Source organism: Danio rerio, chromosome 2 (genome assembly GCF_049306965.1).
Source record: "Danio rerio strain Tuebingen ecotype United States chromosome 2, GRCz12tu, whole genome shotgun sequence".
In the NCBI taxonomy this organism is placed as follows: Eukaryota; Metazoa; Chordata; class Actinopteri; order Cypriniformes; family Danionidae; genus Danio; species Danio rerio.
In genome coordinates, this window is record NC_133177.1 from 13,362,219 (window position 1) to 13,389,859 (window position 27,641).

Here is a 27,641-nt window from a genome sequence, read left to right on the forward strand (position 1 = left end):
CTCTCAAGTTTTTTTTAAAAACATGAATACATTACTTTCTTCTCTTAAACATGCCTTTTTTTGCAATGTACTTAACCCAAGAGCTGCTTGTTCACAATGACATCCACAGTGTCCTATCAACAGCACCTGTTTGGTCATCCAAATTCTTCAAAATACATTTTTTTATGTTCAGCACAAGAATTAAAGGGAACCTATGATGAAAATCAAAAGCTGTAACCTGTTTGGACAGAACTGTGTGTAGGTATAGTGTGTCTGCTGTCATATTGGAGTGATAAAAACCCAACAAGTCTCTTTTTTTTAAATTATACATGTTAAAACAGCACCAACATCTCAGTGATTTTGAGGCTCGGTTCGATACGATACAGTGGTGTCACGGTTCGGTACGTTTTCGATACAGCAAAAAAAAAAAAAGAGAAAAAAGCCAGATTTTAATGTATTAAAACTAACATCATAAAAGTATGATACTGTTTTTTTTCACTTACTTTAAACAGTGATAGAGCTTTACTTCTGGGGTTTCTGCTTAGCAGCAAATAAAACAAATCCTTCTTTATACTCAAAACCAAAAAGCTGCTTATAAAAAAATAAATATAAAATTGTAGCAGTTAAACAAATAAAATGAAAAGAACAATTTAGCTTTTTATATGGAACTCAGTTTCAATCAATTAAGTATTATTTATTTTCAGAAAGATAAGTGTCCACCTTTTTTTCAGACAGCACAGATCTGCTTGATTTGACTGTCACCTGCCATTTCAGTGGATCTGAAAGCAGGAATTATCTGACTGAAATGGGCTTATGAAGGAATAATATAACGGGGCTCTATTACATTTAACATTTTTCTTAAAACCCGAAATTTTCACTACTGATTAAGATCTCTCAGATGTATTTCTTTTCCACCATCTCTTGGTAGCGGTGATGGTGCGTGACGTATCTGAAGAGCGGTGGGGCGTGTGTGTGCGATGTACCTGAGCGGCGAGAGGGATGCAGTGGAGAGGGGTGTGCGAAGTATTAAAGGACCGGGCGGGGAGACGCTTGATTTCCAGAAGATTATCATACGTTTGCGGCCATCCAGGAGTCTCCCAAAGCTTCCAGGAGACTTGGGATGTCTGGGATTACATTAACATGATAAGCCATTTGCGAGCTAGTGTAGCGCGTGCCTGGAGTAGTGTTTGGAGGTTAAATATATCGTGTGTACATTGTTTGCATGCAAATAAAGTGCTTTTCAGGTGTACGCTCATCTGGAAAAATGCAGTATGCAAATATAATACCAAGCATGCTTTAAAATGTTTTAAAACACATTTAATAAAGAAGACATCAAAGGCTATATGAAATTCATTTCTTACCATTGAATTGTACAGAATAATATAGTATAACGGGACATGCATTTCTCGTTAGTCTATAAACAAGCTTATGATGTTAGGCCTGCCATTGCTTTCTGAAATCGAAAATTATTTAGCAAATATATAAAGAAATGATTGTTTGCCAGTTATGCAGTAGCAAAATGACCATTCATTTTTTAAACTATGCAATGTCTTCTTGGAAGAAAGTCATAGAGATCAGAGGCACACAGAAAAATATATAGGATAAACCCACAGGTTCATGATTGCTATGTCTTTTTCATGATAATCCAATAAAGGGATCAATTATAATTGTTGGTCAGACAACCAAGAGAAGGAAATTTTTTTAGAGAGTATGCTCAAAGCGAGCAGGTCTGAGCTAATTCAGTCAGAGTTTGTTACTGATATAACTATACATTAGTTAAATATATATATATAAAAAATAGCAATGAATGAACATTCTGTGCAGCTTATATAGGTTATTTTAACAAAGTAAATAAATAAATAAACATCCTACACCATTCTGTGAGCATTATGGTTGCAAAAAACTCCCCAAAAATTGGTTTAAGCATGTGCAATGTTTCAAGTGTAAACACATAAATCTGTTATTTGTCACATTTGAAAGAATTTGTAAATGGATGGTTAAAATTAAAAAGAAAAAAACAAGTCAGAGATGAGCATCAAGATTTGCAGTATAAGAAAAGTTCAAGCTTGGTGAACTTTCACCTGCGAAATCACATCAGGTGATTGCGGAAGACCAATCAAAGAACAAAACACTACCTCTCTATACTTAAATTTAAACCACGGACCAATCGCTCGCTTTTTTTTATGTCTAATCATCTTGTTTGGTCTCACCCTTTTCTCACTTGTATGACAAATTTTCACATGCTCAAACTGATAGTGTTACCATGGCAAAAATGAGGCCTCATACCTTGATTATTCAGGTGTGTTTTGTGTAATTTAATTGATGGGCCCTCTTTTAACACATTTAAACATCAAATTGTATTTTGATTGTATTTTGTTTTGTTTCTTCAATTGCCTCTCATCAATGCTTTTCTCTCTTTATAGCATTGTGCATATTGTAAGCGCCTTGGAGCATCCATCAAGTGCTGTGAGGAGGGGTGTGATCGCTCGTACCATTACCCCTGTGTGGGGGCTGCCGGCACCTTTCAGGATTTCAGGAGGCGTTCTGTCCTGTGCACAGAACACATTGAGCTGGCCATCAGCAAATGTGAGAAACATCTTTATTTCTCAGTTTTATATAATTTATTCAGTGCACTCTTTCAGGATCAAACTGGTTTGCGAACATTTATTGAGAAGAAAATGGAAAACTACAAATTGTAACAATAAAAAATCGTTTTTTTTTCATCTTCAGTATTATTTTTAAATATTTGTTAAATCAATGTAATAAATTTTGTAAAATAGAATACTGTCTGAGATGATTGAAAAAAAATAAAAATTGTCAACTGGCTCAGCTCTAGACTATCCCCAAATTATGCAGATGTCACGTTACCTTTTTAAAAAAATAAAAACTAGACAATCTGTAGTTTGAGGTAGGCCGGTTATTTTTATTTGACAGGAAAAAAAAAACAGGAAACACTATTGAGATTTTTCGTAGCTTAAAATTTATTTAGTGTGTTTTAAAAATATCTAGATATCTAAATGTCTTATTTCTATGAAAAGGATTTAGTATAGATCTATTAATTTCATTCTTTTTATTTATATTCAGAAATGCTGCAGGTGCTTCTTAATCTGATGAATTGTGAATCCATGGTTTGTTTTGATATGTTTTGGGTGGAGTTGGATGCAATTAAAATTTTGGTTGCGTTTAAAAAAAAAAGGACATACTATTTTTTTGTGTAATTTTAAGATACAGATTTAGATTCTAATGAACTATTTTTCTTATTTAATGTTAATTTAATATTCTATACTGATAAATCAGCTAATGTTCGAGTAGTTGTCAGTTGGAAAAATTAACATGAATGAGCAACCCCGGCTGGCACAAATTTATTTGTCAGTTTAAGTTAAAATGTCTTGGACATTAAAAGAAACTGACTGCACTTCAGTTAATTTTATAATTTTTTGATTGGCCAAAAATATTTAATGGGTCAAAAAGTATTCGGAGAAGCTGTTATACTATAAAATATTATTTAAATAAATTAAAATTGCCATGGGTAATTTCCTTATTCATTTCATAACATTAAAAAATAAAAAGTATCAATTTAACTCGTATTAACTAATGCAATATAACATTTTGATGATAACTTATTGGAATAAAAACATAAACAATCACGTTTATAACATAGTGGAGTTCAATGCTGAGTAGCATGTACCTTAATTCGCTCACCAAAGTCTCTATATTGTCCTCTATCCGTCATAAGTATATTTTAAACTAAATCTGATTAATTTACAACTGTTATATTGAAACATTTAATTTCAGATAGCTTCTTTTTGTAGCCTAACAATAAAACAAACAAATATAAGGTTACATTAAATTTGACATCACAATATCTAGATAATTCTCAGATGGCGTGGGGGGCCAAATCAAAGATTACCATGGGCCAAATTTTTACCCTTGTTTGGGCATATTTGATTTAGAGAATCCCTTTAATATACAGAAATAATACAACTATAAAGTAATTAAAAATATATGCAGTCGATATTAATAGAAATGCATACGCGTGAATAAAAAAAAATATATGCAATTAATGTATTATTCTTTTGACCTTAAATTATATAAAAACGGTCACATTTTTTCTAACCCACTTTCCCTCAGCTTATTTTCTGCTTTATCAGAGGTTGCCACAGGGGGATGAACTGCCAATTTCTCTATTACGGCGATTTTTACGTTTTTACACAACATATGCCCTTTCAGCTGCAACCCAGAACTGAGAGTACATCAGTCTGTGCTGGGAAACACCCACACAATCTCCCATTACACACAAAATTTAGTTTTTGTATATCCAGGGACTTATTGATGTTCTTGCTGTGAGGCAATCATGTTAACCTCTTTTATTTCAATTTATTGTGTTGCTCAGTAGTATCAGTTATTATAATATCATCAAATTGTTCTTTTATTTAATTGTAAAAGTTAAATAGAATTATGAAAAAATTTGTATAATGTGCACCTGTACTGCACATTTAGTTTAGAGGTTTACATTTAGATGCTGATTAATCTAAGTATTGTAAGAAAGTTCAGTATGCTATGCTTAAATGAAGTATGTTTGTACCCATTTTAGCTGTAGTTTTTGGTGGGTTTTCTTATAGTGCATTTTCTCATGGATTTTTTTTTTCCCCAGATGAAGAGGAGGCGAACTGTATATTGTGCGATAGCCCTGGGGATCTCCTAGACCAGTTTTTTTGCACCAGCTGTGGGTTGCACTATCACGGCATGTGTCTGGACATCAGCGTAACTCCTCTAAAGAGGGCAGGCTGGCAATGCCCTGAGTGTAAAGTCTGTCAGACATGCAAGTGAGTTGCATTCAAGCTTTTGTCCCAGTTTATGTTATGTGCATAATTCCTGTAGAGGGCTTAACTAGAATGGCCATTTTGTATGATTTAAAAAGTAATTGAAAATGTTGCACTGATATTTAGTTTCTCAGCCTGTACATATTGGCTGGTGGTTTTGCCTTCTTTTGAAAGAAATGAAAACTTTATTATCTTCATTTTAGAAAATTGTTTCAGAGTGTCAGGTCTCAGTCATAAACAGAAAATCCATTATGCTAACTAACATTCTTGACTAATTAAATAAATTGTTAAGAATAATGAGATTAGGCTCTCCTTAATCAGAGTAATTCTGAAAGCTTTAGTAGATGTTTCTTCATGTTTTCTTTTTTTTTTTTTTGTAGTTTGCAAATTGAAGTTTTATCATTCCCAATTTATTGCATTCTACACAAGAGACTAATTTTGATGTATCTCAATGGCAAAGTTGATGCATTTCCCCACCCTGTTTTAATTTATATATGGATGTTACTATATACTTAAGTCACAATTCGTAATGCCCACCATATTGCCAAATCAGAATGTGTTCCAATCACTTTCACAGCCAAAGGTGTAAAAAATCTAACAACTTCAGATCACTTGTACAAATATTTGTGAAAGAATGGGCTCCTCTCAGGAGCTCAGTGAGTTCAAGTATGGTAGTGTGATAGGTTGCTACCCATGCAATAAGCCAATTATTGACATTACCTCACTACTAAATATCCAATGGTCAGCTGTTAGTGATATCATAACAAAGTGGAAGCAACAGACGGATTTCACGTGGCTGGCTCTTTTTAAAGGGAAAGTGAGGCTGCGGTGGGAAGAAACCCAGAAGTATCGCCCGGAGTCACATAGGAACAGCGTTCGCATCTGTATACCTGGCTGTTTATCTTACCAGCCAACAGAAAGTGGCACAAAATTGATAATTTCACTGCTTTCCGAGTGACCCAAAGATCCGTTCTGAAAGAATCGTGAAAATAAAAAGGGATATTGAACCTCATTTTCAGCTAAGCTAAGGGAAAAAGGCACTAGTTAGCTAATGCTTTCTTAACCAAACACATGTTTTAGATGTCATTTATCAAACTCAAGTTGTTGAAATGATTATTTCACTATATTAGACTTAGTCACAATCAGAGATGTATAGTAACAAAGTAGAACTACTTCACTACTGTACTTAAGTACTAAAAGGCTGTATCTGTACTTCACTGGTGTGTTGTTTTTTTTTCTTACTTCCACTTTTACTTTAGCACATATTTTCCATAAGTATAATACTTTAACTCTGATAGATTTTTATGTGCTGCATCGTTTTTTTTTTTTTTTGCTAGGGCTGTCAAAACTATTGATATCGGTTCAGTGATAGATCATAACTGGTTACTATGTATGACGTCATTTATCTACTATGCACAATGTTGCAGTAGAATACTATGGTGAAGGAGGTGAGGGCAAGTAAATAACGCTCTTACTAAAATGAAGACGCACAGCACACAAGCCGCTATTTCACTACTACGAAGAAATGCTGTAATACTCCATCTTTACCTCTCTTTCTCACTTTGGACATTTCACCCACTGGCTTGTTTGTGAGGTAACTTTTCCTGTCCTCTTGGCTGTTAAAGCGATACTTGTGGATCCAGACATGAGCGTGCCTGAGGTGTGAGTTTTGTCCACTGTGTCTATTATGAATTACCTTTGAAAACCGTTTATTATGCGCATACAGACCGCCATCGGTGAACAACGCTTTCATTTCTAAAGCCGATCGCAGCCCTTTCTGTTGAGCAGGTGAAGACAGTAACCAATCATAGGGGTGTAAGACCTAGCCTGTCAGCACTCAAAAAGCAAGCGGGCTGATATTCACATTAGTTTATTTGCAATAAATTCTCATGCTGTTTTCTATGCATCTATTGGATGTTTTCATAGATACAGAAACAGGTTTTTTTTAGCAGGTCAGATTAAGGGTACAGTTCATATATATTCCTGCTGTATTAAAGAACAACATTTTATTACAAATAATAAATAAATATAAATATATTTATAAATTTAAATTTTAAAAATTCTTGTGTTGTGAAGAAAAAATCTAATTATGTATGGTAAGCATCGTCAATGCACCAAGATGCACAGAGATATCGAATTGAAACGACTCGATGAAAAAAATATTTAAAAAAAATATTTTAAATATATAAAAATATCTAAAATTAGCAAAACAAAATGACATAGCCTAAATGTTAGCAGGAAACGGCCATTTTTAAAATTTCAGTACCGGGACAACACTATTTCAGACAACATGAGGATGTACTACAGAGGACTGCATTTTTTTTTGCTCACCGGGTTACATAGGCTGAAGCAGGGAAGCATCCCCACAGTGTTTACCTGGTGCCATGAACTTAAGGCCTAGGACGACACTTAAGTGTATTACTCTTAAAAGATTATGATTTTTTTTGAGACCTAATATGCTTTTAATTGTTTAAATTAAACTTAAATGAAATTAAAGTGATGTTTACACCATATCCGAACTTTGAAATCATGGCAACAGCAATGTTGTTGCAATGTTTACAATCCTGATCCTCTACTTCCGGGTCTCTTCCCACCACAACCTTGCTTTAGTTTTTTTTTTAAATGGCGGCCGCATAAAATAAGCATATTGAGAACAACGGCAACTCAGATACCACTAGTGGTAGGCATTGCACAGAAGTCAACAACTCTCTGCAGTCAATTGATCTTATTCTTACTTTCATTAATTTTTAGGCACTAAAAATAGATCGATATGCTGCTTAATGTTGCAAACTGACAATTTTTTATTATATGATTCTTTTTTGTCTGTATACTCATGCAAACAACTTATTTGTAGTGCAAGTAGTTTGACCATTTTTTCCCTTTAATTATTCCTAGTCATTTCTCTCATAGGCAGCTGAATCGGAAGTTTCAAAACAATTACAAAAATGAGTGCACTTCCGCTTTGAAGAAAACGGTCAATAGGTACTGGCCTTTGTGTGACTTTCCGATTACTTCAAGAGCAATGCATAAAGGGCTTTATTGCATGATTTTCCATGGCCGAGCAGCTGCATCCAAGCCTTATATTTCGGAGCCTCATACAATGTGTCCTCCTAATCTGCTTGAGAACTTATCATCCAAAGCACATGCTAATATCAGGTGTAAACAGGCCAGAGATGTGTTATAAATGTTATGCATCAATGGAATTAGTTGTAGGAAAGGACAAATTGATTGTGTTTCTGTATTTTTCAGGGAGCCTGGAGAAGACACTAAAATGCTAGTGTGTGATGTATGCGACAAAGGTTATCACACTTTCTGCTTGAAGCCAGCTATGGATTCTATCCCCACCAATGGCTGGAGGTGTAAGGTATGGGCAGCTCTAGATTTTATTGTTCTCATGTTAAATTATGAAATGAAATAAAAATGTATTTAATGAATTATAACTAATTGTTGCTGTATTTTTATAGAACTGTCGGATGTGTGTTCAATGTGGCACAAGGAGCAGTGAACAATGGCACCACAATAGCCTACTGTGCCAAAACTGTGGCGATCAACAGGACACCACCCTCTCCTGCTTATGTCCTAGCAATGTAGTTCCCGATATCCAAAAAGACTTGCTTTCATGCCATCAATGCAAAAGGTACATATCCAGAGCAGATCTGCACTTTGAATTGAATTGTCAGCTGTTCCTTTAAGCAGATTCAAAAAGTTCATCTTTTGAGCCTAGTTATAGATGCAGTGAATTAGATGCAGTTATTAGCAATCTCTTTTTATTCAGGTGGTTCAACCCAGAGTGTGAACGACCGAGTGAAGGTCACACACATCCCCAGCCCAAAGAAGATCACATATGTTCCACCTGTAGAACCACTGGCATTGAATCGGGTCATGTGTGCACGGAAGCAGATGGAGTTCAGGCGGAGATTCAATCAGATGTGGGTGCTGAAGAATCAACACAACTAGTTCCATCAAATAATGATTCTGAGCCTGCCAAAGTTCAAGATATAGAACCTCATCAGCCTGTTCGAGAGATGCAGAATGAAGAGAAGCAAACAACAAATGAGAAACAAATGATGGGTAAGACCAAATTTATTTTCTTATAGGCCATAACTCGATTGCTGGAGGGCCGCAGCTCTGCACAGTTTTGCTCCAACCCTAAACAACACAGCTGTTCCAACTAATCAAGGTGTTCAAGACTACTAACGACTTTTAAGCAGGTTTGAGTTGGAGGTGATTGGAGCTATACTTTGCAACTCAATTCATCTTTATTTCTATAGCACTTTTACAATGTAGATTGTGTCAAAGCAGCTTAACATAGAAGTTCAAGTAAAACATAACTGTCAGTCCAGTTTTCAGAGTTGAAGTTCAGTTTAGTTCAGTGTGGTTCAATTTTCCCTTTGGAATGTCCAAACACTGAAGTGGCGAGGAAGAACTTTTTACCAATTGATAAAAGTGAAGGAAAAAAAAAACTTAAAAGAAACCAGGCTAAGTTGAGCATGACCATTTCTCCTCTGGACAAACTTTTTGTGCAGAGCTGCAGACCTACAAGAATTTAGTTTAAGACCGTTGTTATAAGTATTAATAAGGCTACTGTTAGACATGGGACGATAACCGTTTTCAAGGTATACCGTGGTTTGGAAAAGTCAAGATTTTAAAACTGCCAACATTTTTTGTAATCCTGTTCCTAAGGTGTGTGTAAGATTTTTTTTTTTTACATTTTGTTTGTTTTTTAGGACAACAGTATCCAAAAACTTGTTTTCAAAGGGGAAAACATTTGTTGTGTTTTACCCAGACATTTAAAGATAATTTATTTTAGAGCAGTAATCACAATACCGTGAAACCGTGATATTTTATTCAAGGTTATCATACCGTCAGAATCTTATACCGGCACATGCCTAGCTATTGTACTGCTCTGTATAGTGGGAATAAGCCATAAAGTTAAATATTGATCTTGGAAAAATTAACCCATTGCATGTGTTTGCAACCCATTATAAGGTTTTTGATACACTATCAGTGTTTACAGTATTTTATACCTTATTTTTAAAGATTTGTTGCATAAAGGCACATTTATATCCACATTTATATTCAAATATAATGGGCAACACATGACTATGATGAGAAAAAACAGGTATTTCCTTCTTTGAGGTCTATTTCTAATGTTACTAAAACATTTACATTAACTAACACTGTAATCCAAAACCACCAAAAACCAAAACTGTATTTGAGTGATATTGTAAAAAATAATACAGAATTAAGAAGTGTATGACAGGTGGCCGTCACAGAATCTCTTTGGTCATAGATTCTGACAATTTAATCATTATTTTTGTATCTTACTGTCAATTTTCTAATGCTTACAACTTGAGTGGGCATAAGGACCTAGAGAGGGTGTTAGTAATGAGGAAGGTGCTTTACACAAGACTGGTGACTGTTAAAGGACCTGTTGGAATATATAGAATCAATTACATGCGTGTTCAATAAATAAAAGTCAAGAGAGGGTTTTCTTCTATGTCAAAATATTAGTAATTTATTGGATACAAATGAATAATTCAATTCACAGAATTCTGGTATCCTCAATGAAATCCAAGGTTTCATTTAGAAGGTGCGCAACAATTTATATTTCCTTGACGCCAGCTTTTATACAGAGTTGATATTGACAGGTGGAGTTTAGTGGAATTTGTCACTTGTCAATCATACTCCAGTCCTCCATCGGCTGTACCCATACATACTTCCTCTTTTTTTATGAATTCTAGCATAAGACTTTTCAACTGCAAATATTCTGTGTTCAGTTTCAACCCATTTCTGCTCACAGGAAGTTTAGCTGCAGAGCTTGAGTTTATTTTAGACAATCAGGCCTTTGCATTTCTATCAGCTTCATCAACTTCTGCAAAAATGCTTCATTAGTATGCAAGGCGTATCACACTCAGCCAAGAAGTTTGGTTAATATATCACCTTTTTCCAACAGTCCTTTAAAATCAAAGGGCAAGTTTCGGGTGTTATTATAAATATGTTAGTCTTAGGGTTATCTACAAGCATGTGTGCTCAAAAATGAAAAGGTTTGCATTTAGGAATTATTAAAAAGCATTCAAACTCTGCCAGTATGATTGTTAACATCATCTTATTCTCATTTTTTTCTCTCATATTTTTTTCATTATAATTTTCTCATACTGCATCTTCATACACCATACATTTTAATGCCACGCATGGAAGAGATGGATCTTTCATTTATTTGCTCATTCTATAAATTCTGTGTGTGAAGTCAAATTGAGTGCAATTTGAATGTGATTTTTGAGCAGTGATTCATTGTTTCTGATTGATTCCTTCTGAGTCATTGGTGGTGTATATTAATGCAAAGAAACAAAAAGCAGAGAAAAATAGAAGGGGGGAAAAGAGAGACTTAAAGAACAAGATGGGTTACACTGATTTAGTTTTTAAAAAAATAATAAATACTCAGTACATATCAACAATCAACAACAAAATTGTTGTGTCCTTTTGTCTTGTTTGTAAACAAACAGAGTGGAAAAATATTGTCAGGTCGTTGTTACTGATGTGGTTTGGCAATTCATTAAAAGAAAGAAAAATCCACTCTTTTTAACTGCTGGTATCAGAAGGAAGGGAATATAAATACTGTGTGTTTCCACAACTTAGCACTGCACAGCAATTTGTTAGTTGTTTTTTGTTGTTGGATGCTGCTTAGACCTGCATTTGCCTCTCTTGCTATTTACCAACTACACGTGAATGTTTTTTCAGAACTTAAAAGGCAGTGGTGTAAAAGTAAGTGCTGTGGGGTTTAGCTACATTATCATGTAATGAAGTGGCAAAATCTATAACATTTTGTTTTAGCAGATTGCAATCTATTCAAAGAAGTTTAGCGTTCTGTAACATACAGGATGTTTTTATACCTCTGAAATGTCAAAATATTTTATTGAAACAAACTTGCCTATTGTTAACACACCATTAAATATACAAATAGTTTACATATGGTAAATATTAGAACATAAAATAAATAATATTTGTACTTGAGGCATAATTCATAGTAAAATCTAATTTACTGACCCTCAACTTATAGCAAACCTGCATGATTAGTAAGTACATTGCAAAACATTGCAAGTCAATGGCTACTATTATCTGTTTGGTTAACATTGTGCTTTCAAATATCATTCAGTTTGGTTTCTGAAAATGTTTGTGTTTCATCATCTACATTTAGTGTCTTATTGCCTTTTGGGGGGGGGGGGGTCTTTACTATTTCATTTACGGTCCAATGTGTTTAGTATGGAGTCTTAATAACGTGGGGGCAAAGGCTGCTCTGTGAGGTACCCAGTCCTTCAGACCAAAAACTTGTTGAAGTAAAAGAGCATCCCATAGGCTTGCATGCCTTAGATCTGTCTAAATTAGTCTGAAATGGTCTAGACCAGAGGAAAGTTTTTTTTTTTTTTTTTACTTGGCCTACTTTGCCTGAGGAAAGCTAACCCACTCTAAAAAGTGTTGCTTTTGTGCTGTTCTCTGCATATGTGCTTTCAAATATCTGGATAAAAAGGGTTGTGACGCATTCAAACAATTCCTTATTAAAAGTGAAATTACAGTCCATTTATCCTTATGCTGTTCCAAACCCATTTGATTTACATCTTCTGTGGAGCACAGTTCAGTTTTACACTAGAAGACTAAAGGTGGTTTCACTTTATAAATCTGCAATATGTTTTATGTTCCTGCTAAACTCTATGTGTAATTTTTTACAGCTTTACATTCAACTAGGAGTGTGCGAAATGATGGTTTTGATTGTGGTCAATTAAAATGTACCCTTCATCTGTTTTTGAAGAAATATTGTAGTATTTTGCTACGGTAGTATTTTGCAGTTCTGACTTCTCTATCTTAATATACATGACATACATTCACGTCAAATATTAACTCTAATAATATTATTATCAACTCTGTCACTGTCACACTCACACAACAATGCATTTATTCATAATATCAAGTGTATGACGTGCATGTGGTAAACATTAAGATTCAAAACATTTTGTGGTAAACATTTCATCTGGATGATTTGCACACACTTTAAACAGCATCTCTTTACAGGACTAGTTTATCTTTCACATCAGATCTTGCTAAAACTGTCAGAACACAAGGTTTATGCATAAACAGCTAGTTATTGTGTCTAAAGTAATCGTAAACTCATCTCATCTCTATTTCGTACGCTTTTCTGGGGCCGGGTCGCAGGGGCAGCAGTCTTAGGAGAGAACGCCAGACTTCCTTCTCCCCAGACACTTCCTCCTGCTCCTCCAGGGGGGTCCCAAGGTGTTCCCAGGCCAGCAGAGAGACATAGTTCCTCCAGCATGTCCTGGGTCTTCCCTGAGGCCTCCTCCTGGTGAGACATGCATGGAAAACCTGCCTTGGTTGGTATCCAGGAGGCATATGAAACAGATGCCTAAGCAACCTCAGCTAACTCTCAATGTGGAGGAGCAGAGGCTTTACTCCGAGCTCCTTCTTGATGACAGAGCTCCTCAACTTATTTATGAGGGTGTGCCCTGCTACCCTGCAAAGAAAACTCATTTTGGCCACTTGTATTCAAGATCCTGTCCTTTCGGTCATGACCCAAAGCTCATGACCAATGGTGAGAGTAGAAACGTTGATTGAGCGGTAAATCGAGAGCTTTGCCTTTCGGCTTAGCTCCTTCTTCACCTCAATGGTCTGCAATCCACCTGTCAATCTCATGTTCCATCCTTCCCTTACTTGTGAACAAAACCTCAAGCTACTTGAACTCCAACTTGGGTAAGGATTTTTTACCAACCTGAAGATGGCAAACCACCTTTTTCCGATGGAGCACCATGGCCTCGGACTTGGAGGTGCTGATTCTCATGTCAGCCACGTCACACTCGGCAGCAAACCACCGCAGTGCATGCTGAAGGTCCATGTTTGATGAAGTCAACAGAACAACATTGTCTGTGAATAACAGAGATGAAATCCTGTGGTCGCCGAACCAGACCACCTCCAGCCTAAGGCTGCGCTCTATAAAGAGCTATAAAGAGCCATAAAAAAAACATTAATTTTTAGGAGAAAAACATGTGTGTGAGAGTGTGCAGGTCTTAAATTGACAGCAGACCAAAAGACTAAATATGCTACCAATTTTATTAGGGAATAATTGTAATTTGGATACATTGTAATTCTATCAATTTTTGTTCATGGTGGTGATGTCTGGAATCTGTTTAACATGATTCACAATGTTTAAATCAAGTTTGAATCAAAAAGATCTATACTATGGAAGTCAGTGTTGGCCACTGACAACTATACCTTTAATATTAGTCAAACAAACAAACAAACAAACAAACAAAATGACATGTACACATATTTCTGTTAATTTTCTTGAATGCTGTTGCTTAAGATACTTGTAAAATAAACAGTTTTGATTTCTTTGTATATTATGTATTTTTAATACAAATCTTTGTTTTTTTCTTTGTTATAAAAATTACAACAGTGATTTGTTTTATCTTCACCCACTTTGACCCAAATGCCTGCCATTTTGTTTATTTTATTTTTCTTGTAAGGCTTTTTATGGCTTTTAGACAACTTGCAGAATAGTAAAACCAACATCAATGCAAAGAATCGTGATAAAATTGTGAATTTCATGAACAACTAGTGATGTGATATTTTTGCCATACTGCCCACTCCTTTATTCAACCAGCTTTGGGTGGGTGGTACATTAACACTTCCAGTCACTGCATAAATATTCAGCACAGTGTTAGTAACAGTGTTCCCAATCCTTTAGAGAGCCGACTGCCCATAGGCCCTTTACAATATTATTCATCCTGGTGCAAATCTAGGTACAGAGGAGAAATATCTTGTCTCATCCTACGCTGGGTTCATAGATATTTAGTGTGCAAAAGGGTCCCCTGAACTTGTGCTTACATTAAACTGTGTGCTAAACTGTAGTTTCTTGTGATCTATATCAATTAGATGTTTTTGTTGCGTAAAAGAAAACATCACACCACTTTACAGAAGACTTAAGTTTTTCATCCCATAGACTTTCATTTATACGCATGCGAATGCGTCAGACCGGAAATGCAAGGTTGTGCGTCAAGTTTCGCAGATGGCTATGTTGCAAAGTTTAAGCTTGGTGAACTTTGACCTGCAGAATCACATCACTTGAGTGCGTGAGACCAATTGAAGATCAAAACATGACCTCTCTGGACAGAAATTTTAAATGTGGACCAATCACTTGATTTTGTAAATGTCTAAGTATCTTGTTTAATCCCGCTCCTTTTCGCAGCGCGTACAACAGAAATTCACATTCACATGTCCCTAGTGTGACCACAGCTTAACTAGCTTCAAATGCCGAATCAGTGTTTACCTTAAGTTGAAGGTATCAAACTCAGTCCCTGGAGAGCAGGAACCTCCAGTTTAGTTCCAACCCTAATTCAACACACTTGATCAAACTAATGAAGCCTTTCAGACTTGTTTGAAACCTTCAGGTAAGTGTGTTGGAGCAGGGTTGAAACTTACGGCCCTTCAGGAACTGAGTTTGACACCCATTCATAAAGTTTTCTTCAAAATGGGGCTAATTTCACTTGTTTCATTTTGAGCTTGCATAACCAAGGTAGGTTATGTCTCTTTATTGCACAGATCAAAACATGCCATACAGATATATGGTGTTACATTTTAGCATTATCTCTGTATGCACATGATGATTGCCATTACATATGTCATTGTCAGTCAAGCTCCCAGCCCAATTCTGAGATTTATAAATACTAGTCTCTAAAACACACACACACACATAAATTCAACCGTATATATATGTATATTACAAATATTTCACAAGTGATGTTAAACAGAACAAGAAAATTGTTTTCACGGCATTTCCTTTTTTATTTTTCTTCTGGAAAAGTTTTTTTTTTTTTTTTTTAGTTTGGGTGAAATAATATAATTTTTTTAAGGTCAATATTATTAGCCCTCTTAAGCAATTATTTGTTTGATTGGCTCCAGGAAAAAAAAAAACTACTGTTGTCAAATTACTTGTCTAACTACCCTAACTTGCCTAGTAAAGGTAATTAACCTAATTAAGCCTTTAAATTGCACTTGAAGCTTAAAACTGGTGTCTTGAAAAACAAATAGTATGATATTGCATTCTGTCAGCATGACAAAGACAAAAGAAATAAGTTTAGACTTGAGAAAAAGAATTGTTGAGGCTCACAAAGAAGGAGAAGGATATACATGTTTATCAAAGTGTTTTCAAGTGTCAAGAAGTGCCATGAGAAGTATTATCAAGAAGTTTAATGAGATCCACATCGTGGAAAACATGACTGGCAGAGGGAGAAAGCGAAAGATTTCCAAAACTTTGGAAAGAAAATTAGTAAGAGAGGTTTCTAAAGACCCAAGAACAACTGCCAAGACACTAGTGAATGACTTAGCCAAGTCTGGAATTAATGTCTCAGCAAAGACGGTCACTAGAGCCCAGCAAAGGAGTAGACTGAAAGGTTGTTGACCAAGGAAGACTCCACTTTTAAAAAAGAGACACCTCCAAGCTAAACTGAAGTTTGCCAGGGACAATCTAGAGAAAAATAATGAATACTGGAAATGTATCCTTTGGTCAGATGAGACATAACTAGAACTCTTTGGCCATAGAGATGTTGCCTATGTTTGGAGGAAGAAGGGAGAGGCATTTAATCCAAAGAACACCATTCCCACAGTGAAACATGGCAGTGGGAATATAATGCTATGGGGGTGTTTCAGTGCACTTGGAACTGGAAATCTTATCAGGGTTGAAGGAAAGATGAAAAAGGAAGACTACCAGAAGATTTTGAAAAATAACCTCAATCAGTCTGCAACAAAACTTGGTTTGGGTCAACGCTTTGTATTCCAGCATGACAAAGACCCAAAGCATACCTCACTGATGGTAAAGTACTACCTCCAACAGAACAAAGTGAAAGTCCTTGACTGGCCTGCACAAAGCCCAGACTTGAATCCAATAGAAAATCTGTGGGGAACACTGAAGTCTAGAGTTCATGCCAGAAGACCAACAAATCTGGAAGAGCTAGAGATATTTGCTAAGGAAGAATGGGCTAACACTCCTTAGAAGACATGCTTGAAACTTGTTGAGAGCTACAATAAACGACTGATGGCTGTTATCAAGCAAAAGGGTTACACTATTTACTATTACCATCAGAGGGCTAATAATTTTGACCTCCAAGCTTTTTTAATTTTTGATTATAATTGTGTTTCTGTTTGTATTAGAAACACTCGAAGCTTCCTGAATAAACTGTTATGTTTAAAAATGATGTGCTGAAAAAATCTTTAGTCCATCAAACAGCACTTGGGAGTTATTTGAAAAATAATGAAATATTTTATAGGGGGCTAATAATTTTGTCTTAAACTATATATATATATATATATACATATATATATATATATATATATATATATATATATATATATATATATATATATATATATATATATATATATATACAGTTGAAGTCAGAATTATTTGCCCCCCTGAATTATTAGCCCCTCTGTATATTTTTTCCCCCCAATTTTTGTTTAACGGAGAGATTTTTTTCAAAACTCATTTGTAATAATAGTTTTATTTTATTGTTGCCTTCATGACAGTTAATAATATTTTACTAGATATTTTTCTAGACATTATATATATTTATATATATAAACCCTGTATATATTTCCCTCCATGTAATTCTACGTTGAACAATTAAATGGGAATAGACCAAACAGATCCGAAATAACGTACCCTCATATTAAAACAAACAAAAAAGAGACCAAATAAATGTAATTTTATTTTCCTCAAATATCAGCTAAAGAGGTTACATTTGTTACTTAGTAATAAGGGTGGCTGAATGATTTTGCTGCTACTGGCTTTTTAAGATGACTGCCAGGCTTTTATTCATTGGTCCTTGACCCTAACATTGATTTTAGATTGGCTTTTTAAGGTTAAAGATTTAACATATTTCATCTCCATAGATAATGCCTGCTGTCTTTTGGTCTGTAGCAGCTGAATGTTCTCTCAGCTTTTCATTTTTTTCTCTTTTCTCCATTACATTAAATTGTTACATGTCATGGTCAAACAATTTTCAGAGATAGACCCCATATGTGTCTGATAGATTATGAATAGGGAAAATAAAGAGAAGAAAATATTCTTATCAGACTGTTAGTCTTTTGTCATGACCTTAAGTCAGAGGTTACCATGGTGACTCCATTTTTATGTCTTTGAGTCTCAGCAGGTGATCAGACGTGCTTGAGTGGTTTATGAAAACTTACTGTATCCTTTCCTGGAACCTTAATTCTTAATGGTGCATAACCACCATTTATTTAACCATTTATTGAAGTTATTATAATCTAAAGACTATTACAAATGTAAACATTAAAAAAAAGTTCTAAAGCACATACAATTACTTTAAACAATACTAAACTATTTTAAAAAGCAAATAAAAATATTTAAAACATTGAAAACTACATTTAAATTGTATTTAATTGTAAAAACAATATTAAAATATCAATATTTTAATGCTCATTTATTACTCCTTAAAATGCCCCAAGAATCAGAAGCTTTACAGTTAAAGTCAGAATTATTAGACCCTTGATTTATTTGCCCCCCTGTTTATTTTATTTCTCAATTTCTGTTTAACAGAGAGAGGATTTTTTTCAACATATTTCTGAACATAATAGTTTAATAACTCATTTCTAATAATGATTTCTTTTATCTTTGATGAAAGTAAAAATATTTTGCTAGATATTTTTAAGACACTTCTATACAGCTTAAAGTGACATTTAAAGGCTTTACTAGGCAGGTTAGGGTAATTAGGCAAGTTATTGTATAATAATGGTTTGTTTTGTAGACTATCGAAAAAATATAAATAGCTTAAAGGGGCTAATAATTTAGTCCCTAAAATGTTTTTTTTTTTTTTTTTTTTATTAAAAACTTTTATTCTAGTCGAAATAAAACAAATAAGACTTTCTCCAGAAGAAAAAAAATGTTATCAGTGAAAAATTGATTGCTTTTTTAAATTTTCAAATTTCAAAGGGGGACTAATAATTCTGACTTCAACTGTATATTAACAATATTTGGAATTGTTGGGAATATTAGTAAGCTCTGACACACAGTTCTCTCCCTCCCTCTCAATCTCTCTCTCTCTTTCTCTCTCACTCACACACACTATTATTTACTCTAAAATAAATATGTGCAAAACTATAATACTTAATTTGCAATAATACATTTTAACAAACAGAGTAGAACTTCAGTAGTGGAGGTTTATTTAATCTACATTAAGTGAGTGAGCTGTCTAATATAAACCTATAAGTGTTACAATAAATTCTTATAATAATATTAGTTAATATAGGCTAAATTAATAAATTATATGCGTCAAAAGAGACCAACAGAAATGTATTGTGTTGTATTTTGATTCTATAATATAAATAAAAAGACAACCAGGAATTAATATCAACCTCTGCATGAACAGATGGCATTTGAAAAAGTGTATGGTTATTTTTTTACTTTCCAGGGACATCAAGAGCTGAGTTATATGACAGCATTATTAAACATGCATTTTATACTAAGGGCACACTTATACTCAGCAGTCTATGTGTTTGTTGACTTTGTGTTTGTTGATTCATTAAAAGCATATGTGGCACATTTTACAATAAACATAATAAAGTAATAAAAAATACAATTAAACATAACAAATGACTCTTCGTGGTGGAGCTATTTACATTCATAATCCGTAACATATGTATTATTCAATAAAAAAGTTTTACTGTGTTTGCCTTTAATTGTCTACTTACATCTTGCAATTGACAATAAACATTTAAAGGTTTTCACAAGTAACTTAATCTGACATAACTGCCAATAAGTAGAAAATGTAATTCCTGTAATTAGAAGATAAGCTAAATAACTTAATTCCAGGGTTGGTATCACATTCCTGTATCCTCTCTCTATTACAGCAGCCACAGGTTTAGACCAGAATCATGACGTATCTCTGGTTTTCTGAATAAAAAGAAGTCTGCTGTCTAATTCTCAGTGGATGTCAGTCGTATTGGACAATAGCCATAGAGTCTTATGTGATTGTGTGTTCCCCTTCAGTTGATCCCTAGAAATTATGTTGGCTTAACAACAATAGAATTTGCTTAGAAGACCAATCACTAAAAAATCTCAGTGAAATGCCTATGAAACTGGAAAAATGGCACATCAGATTTTTATTTCAGAGCCATCCTGTTTCCTAAAGAGCAGATGCAAAATCTGAGAGAGAGTTCTAGTGCATGCAAAATAGCATTCAGTGCTGGGTTAATTTGGGTTGACCTGTCCCCTCCACCTGGCAGGATCATTTACAACTCCTGTCTAAATTACTTAAGCATTCTTCATCTCCTAATGCCAGAGCTTGTGCTGCTTTGGGCTAGGCCACCTCCGCTGTGCATGCTATGGCCTTTTACCAGACTTGCAAAGCCCAAGCTTCACAGGGGTGGTACCTCCTCATGTGTGACCTGCGCACGGCTGCCAATTATACTCTCTTAATCACACAGGCATACACTTACTCTCTATACACATTTTGAACAAGAGAGTGATGTTAAACATATAACGAGGACAGTAAAGCATGCTATAAATAATATAGTACAGCATGTTTATAGGTAACTGGATTAATTTTTCTTATTAAGTGGTGCTGATTACCACCAGTATGTGTGTACTGGTCAAAGCTGTTGTGTTATCTTTAGAGCACAATCTTTTCTGAACAACACACATGCCATATGTCTTCATTCACATTTTACCCTCTGTGCTTCAACTGTTGAGTTGTTTTACTAATCCTGTAATCATTTCCACTAGTACTTACAGCAGCTTGTATTATACAACATGTCATGCCTTGACTTTTTCTTCCCCCCTTCTTTAGAAATTGGTGCAGATGTTGGTGGTGATTTAACCAAGCCAGAGTCCAGTGAAACCTCACACCACAGCGCAGAAAAAGAAATGACTTCAGGTACTTTGTCTTTTCTGTTTGCTTTGAGTGATTAAAAATAAAAAAGTGTCAATTATCAGTTTTATTTGGTTTTAAAATATTTTAAAAACCTGGTCACACTTTATTTTGATGGTCCATTTGTTGAATTTAAGTTACATTGCATCTACATGCCAAATAATTTTTATTAGATTATAAGTAGACTTTTAGGTTGGGGTTAGGGTTAATGTAAGTTGACATGTACTTGCAAAGTTCCTTATAGTCAAAGGTCTGTTGAAGGAGCAGTATAAACAGATATTAAGCAGACAGTCTACTAATACTCAAATGGACCAAAAAAATAAAGTGTTACCAAAAATGTTTCTGACAAACGGGTGAAACATTGTTTAGAAGGATAGTGGCAAAGTGTAAATATGGCAAATGACAATTAATTTGTATTTTAGAAGTGCACTGTGATCCTTTAATTGAGTCACTTAATACATAATCAAATGATTGATTATCTGTATATGTCTGACAAAATGTTTTGGTATGTTGGGTCTGTTATTGTTAAGCTGAATGACTGTATATACATTGAAATCATGGTTAAAAATTGTCAAAGTTGAAACAAAACGTACATACAGTAATGCTTGACTGTACATACATAATGTTGGTAAAAAGTGTAGAAAACATCACCATTTTTCTCAGGATACATATTTCTAAAGGTGCTGTTGATTAAAACCAGATTAACAATAATAACAATCAAAGTAATCCATACATACAAAGAAAACAAAACCAAATAGTTAGAAAAGTTGTGTGTAATAAAATGAAATGACACAGGGAAAAAAATTGAACACATGAGGTAAAGGAAGTGTAAAAGGGCATGGAAATAGCAGAGAGCAGTTGAAATCTCTCAGTATTTAGAAAGCAACCCTTTGACCTTAATAAGTGTAAATTAATATTAGCTGAGTTTCCTCCGTGGGTTTCCTCCGTATGCCCCGGTTTCCCCCACAGTCCAAAGACATGCAGTACAGGTGAATTGGATAGGCTAAATAGTCCGTAGTGTATGAGTGAATGTGAGAGTGTATGAATGTTTTTCAGAGATAGGTTGTGGCTGGAAGGGCATCCGTTGCAAAAAAAAAAAACATGTGCGAGATAAGTTGGCGGTTCATTCCGCTGTGGCGATCCCAGATTGATAAAGGGACTAAGCCGTAAAGAAAATGAATAATTGAATGATATTTAATGACTTTATTAAGATTTTCATGTGAATGTTTACTTTTACCGTCTCATTTAGGGAAACTTCTGAGATACATAAGTTATATCTCTAATCTTTAATAATAGATAGGTATATAAAATGCTGCATGTCCCACTTTATTTAGTCGCAGTAACTTCTAGAGCGAGTCACTTAAGTTGAGGTTTTCGATATCAAGAACACATCTGGGTTCTTTTACACATCTTTTGTTCTTGCGGTCTTGATTTTGGAACTTAGTCGATAAATGATGGCGTTAAACGAGAAAACAAAGATTGCTAAAGAATGCATACTGAGAAATAACCAATGATCACAAACACACCCAAGGAAACTCTCGACTGGTTTCTGAGAAGAAAATAAACCTGTTAGAATGGTACAGCCTAGAGGTCTGCATGGGACTGTTTTTATAGTCCCGCTCCTGAGAGGTTTTATTCCACACCTGACTGCTGTATATTCAATCTTTGTTTACCCGCTGCCTACTTAGAATAATTTGCTACCTGACCCGACCATTCCCGCTAAATTTAGATCTAATTTCCAAAATCTCACGTTTAAATTGTGTACTACCAAAGGAGAGAATAAACGGATAAAACTGTTGGTTGTGCAAGGGTAAATATCAGTTTTGTTTGTCTCTTTGTGATGAGACATGAGTGCCACCTTAAACCTGAGGTTAAAACTTTGGAAAGGGTAAAACTTTGAAGTATTATTATTACATCCCACAAAGGGTCATTTTTTCCATTTGTGTTTATGACGTATGAAAAAGACTCCCATACAGACTTGCCTCGTGTGGGTTTGCAAACAGTAATCTGACTTTCTGTACTTTCTGTAGAACTGTCTTCTAATGCAAGCTGAATGTCCTTCAAGGACAGCACATTTTCTTTTGGTCTGCCATGGTAAAGTCCTCTCTGAGGACTGTTTTGCAGATGATGCACACACAGACTGTGCGAAAAAAAAAAGCATGTGCAGAAAGCACTGGTCATGTGTTCATCATGTGTAACAGTTGTGAGTACTGGCTGGACCGGTGATCAATAAGAATGAGGAAATTACAGATGCGCTGTTCTAAAAATAAAATCGGTGTCACGGTCGGTGAGGGGAAAAGGAGCGAGGACTCAGGTGCAGCAATAATGGGTTTTTATTAATTATAAAATGAAAACAAAAAGGCAAAACAGACAACCCCGAGGGGGAAAAACTCTAATAAAACAAATAAATGAACAAACAAACTTGACTGGCTGGACAAGACAGGGCTAGACACAACAGGACAGGAAACTTTCGACGACGAACTCACAAAGGACTGAAAACATGAGGGGGATTATAAAGCAAAAAGTAAATTGACACACAGGTGAACACAATTAACTAATGATGGGTTAACAAGGAGGGTGGGACTAGACAATAGACGGGAGAGCGCATGACACAGAGAGACAATACAAGCCATGCGCTCACATAACACAACACTGAAGCACACGACAAAAGCACGTGACCACAATGTAAACACCGAGCCACGTGCTTTGACAAAAGACGCAAGACACGAGCACACGATAGATAAACACCTTACCGTGCGCTCACACATAAGCAACGCGCATGCTTCATCTCAGCGCCTACCCAAAACTGAAACCAACTAGACGGAGGCGCCGAGAATAAAGCAGCGCGCTGCTGACAGAACAAACACAAACACTAGTACAAGAGCGCGCGCGTCTGAGGGACGCAGAGCGCGCGGCCACATCATGTGGCAGCGCGCACACTCTGCGTACACCCACGACGGCGCGCGCGCACACAGAGACAGAAACAGGACCAGACATTGAGTAGTGTCAGAGCTCTGCCACCAAAACAAGAATTTACAAGACCAAAGTGGCAGAACCCTGACAATCGGGAGTCGAAAATGCCATATGGTTAGACTGCGCACTCCCATTCAAATTACACCAGTTACCTACCGCTACCACATTTTTTTTCGAAAATGTATTTCTGTGCCACAAGAAATCTGGTCAGCTACAGCCACGGAAATGCAGACCTCTAGTCCAGCCAATATCCTGAATTGAATCTAATTGAAAATAAGAACTAAAGTTCAGAGTTGAGACCCACGGAATGATCAAGATTTGAAGGCTCTGTTGAAGCACACATAGAAATAGAAATCTTGAATATGTCATTACCAAAACAAAGACTTTCTATAAAAGTAATAAAAACATTTAATTTGTTTTTCTGAAATTTTTTTATTGTGTTTTATTTTCATGTTTAGATTGTTTGGGTTTTTACTGGGTAACTGGAAATGTCAAGTACTCCTTTAAAAATATATTTACCCTAAAAATCATGACACGTTCAATATTTTTTTTTACCCTCTGCACATACATGCATACATACATACATACTGTACAAGTAAGCAGACATTCTAAAATTAAACAATCTGCTTTTCTTTTCTTTTTTTCGAAAATTGTGAAGTCGCCATTTTATCTTGTAACTTTACAACAATTCGTAATAATAATCAAGTTACTTCAACAAAAACCCCATATCTTGTGTTCTCTTTGAACAAAATTTGACAACAGCAATGATTATAGTGCAAAGATAGAATACAGATTCCTGAATCATACAGCAGTCTATAGAAATGGATAATCTATGAAGCTGAGCTGATTTACATTACACCGCTAATTATATTTTATCTGTATAACTGTACACATGAAAAACACATCACGAATCGTCTTGATTCTTGAAGTACATTAAAACAGCAAATTTGTTCCATATGGCTTCTTCATAAAATCATAACGTCACGGTCAGTATTGGTATAACAATGGCTTTGTTTTCAAATTGTACCTTCTGACTTGCAGTGGTTCTAAATTCATTTAGCATGTTCTGCTTCTTGTACTTGCAGATGCATCTCCTCGGGAGACAAAAGGTCCTGAAGGTGAACAGACCGAACAGAAACTTGATTTTGCTCCAGAGACGTCGACGGTTCAGCAGCTTGAGACATTCTTTAAAACAGAGGAGCCTCCAGAGACGTCAGCTTCACTGAAAGAAAACATCTCCAAAAATGAAAATGGCAGCAAACCCTGCCTGGAGGAGAAGAAAATCAACCCATCACCCACCAAAGAGCCAGCTCCAGCCTGTACTTCCCATGAGGAAGAGCCCATGGAGGTTTTATTCACAGAGGAACCTTCTGCAGAGGCACATGGAGTAACTGTAGAGCCTGAGGTTAATACTTCTGAAAATACACCATTGATTCAGAGCCAGAGGAAGATAGTACAGGAACAAATTATTCCTCCTGAGATCCACACTAAGGAAATGGATGATATCACTGTTGATGGTGATCATCGATGTTTAGCCAAGCTGACTTCACTGGTGGAGGAGAGTACATCTTTACAGCAGCCTCCACACAGGCAACCTGAGGGGTTGCTATTAGTTGTCCAGGGGACATCCCAGCCTCAGGCTCTGACTCAGGCTGTCTCAAGAGAATCCATCAGCAATGTGCCTTCATCTGCCTTCATTCCAATCACTCCAAAAATCGGCATGGGAAAGCCAGCCATCTCTAAGAGGAAGTTTTCCCCTGGTAGACCCAGAGTCAAGCAGGTCAGTCATATACTTTTATATAATCAGCTCTGTGTTGATTAAATTTGCCCTCCCAAGATTGCAAATTAATAATTGTCATTAATAACCTTAGACATAATCAATGACGTTAAATTGTGGCTTTTTATTGTAACTATATATTTAATGATGTTTAATTGGAATTTATCACATAGATTGACTTTAAAATTGAGACATTATTTTTTTCAAATCACATTATTATTATTTTTTGTCTCAGCATAATATGATTTCTTGCAATTGTGAATTTGTTTTCCTGTTTCTCAGAATGACATTTAATCTCACAATTTTATCCCTGTAATCGTAAACCTGCATCTATATTCAATAACAGTAATGACATTTTATATAATTTCAAATGTTCATGTTTGCAAATTCAGATGTGACTATTGTTACTATTTCTCTCAATCACTACTTTATACCTTTTTTAGCTGTTTATTTTCTTTTACTCTGAAACAGTCTAAACACTGCATGGTTCCATCTCAGACATGTGCTGTACTGGGAATATATGTTGTTTGTGAATTTTCTACTGGAACACTATAGCAACACACAATACCTGGGTAAATATGGCCTTACATGTGCTAGAGGTTTTATGATACCAAAGGCATCTGATCAATTGTATCTTGACTTGTAATTGACTTCTCAGCATCAACCTCTTATGTAGTTGTCATGCTTTCAGCCATCAGATCATCCTTCATGCATCACATTCTGTTTCTGATTGTGTTTTATTTTTACCTAAACTGCCACTTTAATTCACAAAGGTTGTGTCTGATAACAGTCATCTGTGTGTCGTCTGTTAATTTAAATGAAATTGATAGACATTTATTGTTTCCATCAACAGGATTAGTCTTGTGTTAATTTTGTGCAACTAAACTCTACTATCCATTTGCATATTGTCCTGGAGAGCTGGTGTCCTGCAGATTTTAGCTCCAACTTACCTGAACATACCTGCATGGATGTTTCTAGAAAGCCTGGTAAGAGCTTGATTAGCTAGTCCAGGTGTGTCTGATTGGGGTTGGATCTAAACTTTGCAGGAGACTGGCCCTCCAGGACTGATTTTGCGCACACCTGCTAAACACTATGAACTTATACATCCATCTGTGTAGTTTAAAAGTTTAGTGTTTTCCCAAATTTAATACTAACATTTTAATACTAACCAGAAACTCCAACGGTTTTCCTGTCATGATTTATTAATTGCCAAATAAGTGAAAAAGCAAACTTCCGAAAAGAATATGTCATGTTTACAACTTCGTTTACCATTAGGAGGCAGTGTAATTGTCTCCATTGGAGAGTTTTGCTTGCACAATCCAAAATAAATACAACTTTACTGCCTGATAGCTCCTCCTCCTCTGCTGCATGTGAAAATCTGCAGCCATGGGCTACGTCCGAAACCGCCTACTACTCAGTAGGTACTGTATTTAAATTTGACTTTACTAGTCGATGATTAGAAATGTACATTCTATACAATATGAATGTGAGTAGTATGTTTGAAACTCGGATGTACTACATCCACCATTTTGTCATGATCACATGACCTACCCTCATCACTTGCGTCGCTTCACTCCCATTCATAAATTCTTTTGCGATGCATTATGGGATAGCATAGCGTGCATTGGATGCTATGAATTCAGACATACTAGTTGACTCGTAAACTGTTTTTAGCATACTACATAGTATGGAAGTATGCAATTCCGTATGCAGCCTTGGAGTGCATGAAGTGTTGAACATTTCACACAACTGCTCTCAGTGATCTTCAGATATTTCAGTGATGTCTCACAAGCATGGCAATGTCAATTACAACATTCAGTTACCAGATGATAATAGACATTATTGAGGAAAAAAAATCTGGTGAAAAAGTTAGCATGTAGAAAATCTACTTGATGTAGCCTAGTGGTAACACTTAGCTTTCATTTTCTGATAAATACATGGTAATGCATGTCCAATTGCTGGATGTATAGAAGTTAGAAATGGTCTGTAGCCTCAATTAAAGTTTTGTTATTAAAAGTAAATTAGCTTTATGAGTAATATAATTAAATTCAAATAAACAGAGCGTAAGCAGGCCCACACAGAATCTGTGCATACAGAAATTCCCAGATTTCCAGATTTCCATATATTTTTGACCCA

General features: G+C 35.4%; 1 protein-coding gene across 31 annotated transcripts in view; it reads left to right on the forward strand.

Annotated features, from left to right (window-relative positions):
- kmt2cb (lysine (K)-specific methyltransferase 2Cb) overlaps positions 1–27,641 on the forward strand; it is a 189,975-nt gene that overhangs the window by 83,208 nt on the left and 79,126 nt on the right. For all 31 annotated transcript variants that reach the window (XM_009298109.4, XM_017351380.3, XM_005163297.5 and 28 more), the window contains exons 8-14: positions 2,403–2,565; positions 4,634–4,805; positions 8,052–8,166; positions 8,267–8,439; positions 8,578–8,873; positions 20,675–20,761; positions 24,814–25,508. In XM_009298109.4, coding sequence (XP_009296384.1) covers positions 2,403–2,565; positions 4,634–4,805; positions 8,052–8,166; positions 8,267–8,439; positions 8,578–8,873; positions 20,675–20,761; positions 24,814–25,508 — 1,701 coding nt within the window. The remainder of the gene's footprint in view (positions 1–2,402; positions 2,566–4,633; positions 4,806–8,051; positions 8,167–8,266; positions 8,440–8,577; positions 8,874–20,674; positions 20,762–24,813; positions 25,509–27,641) is intronic.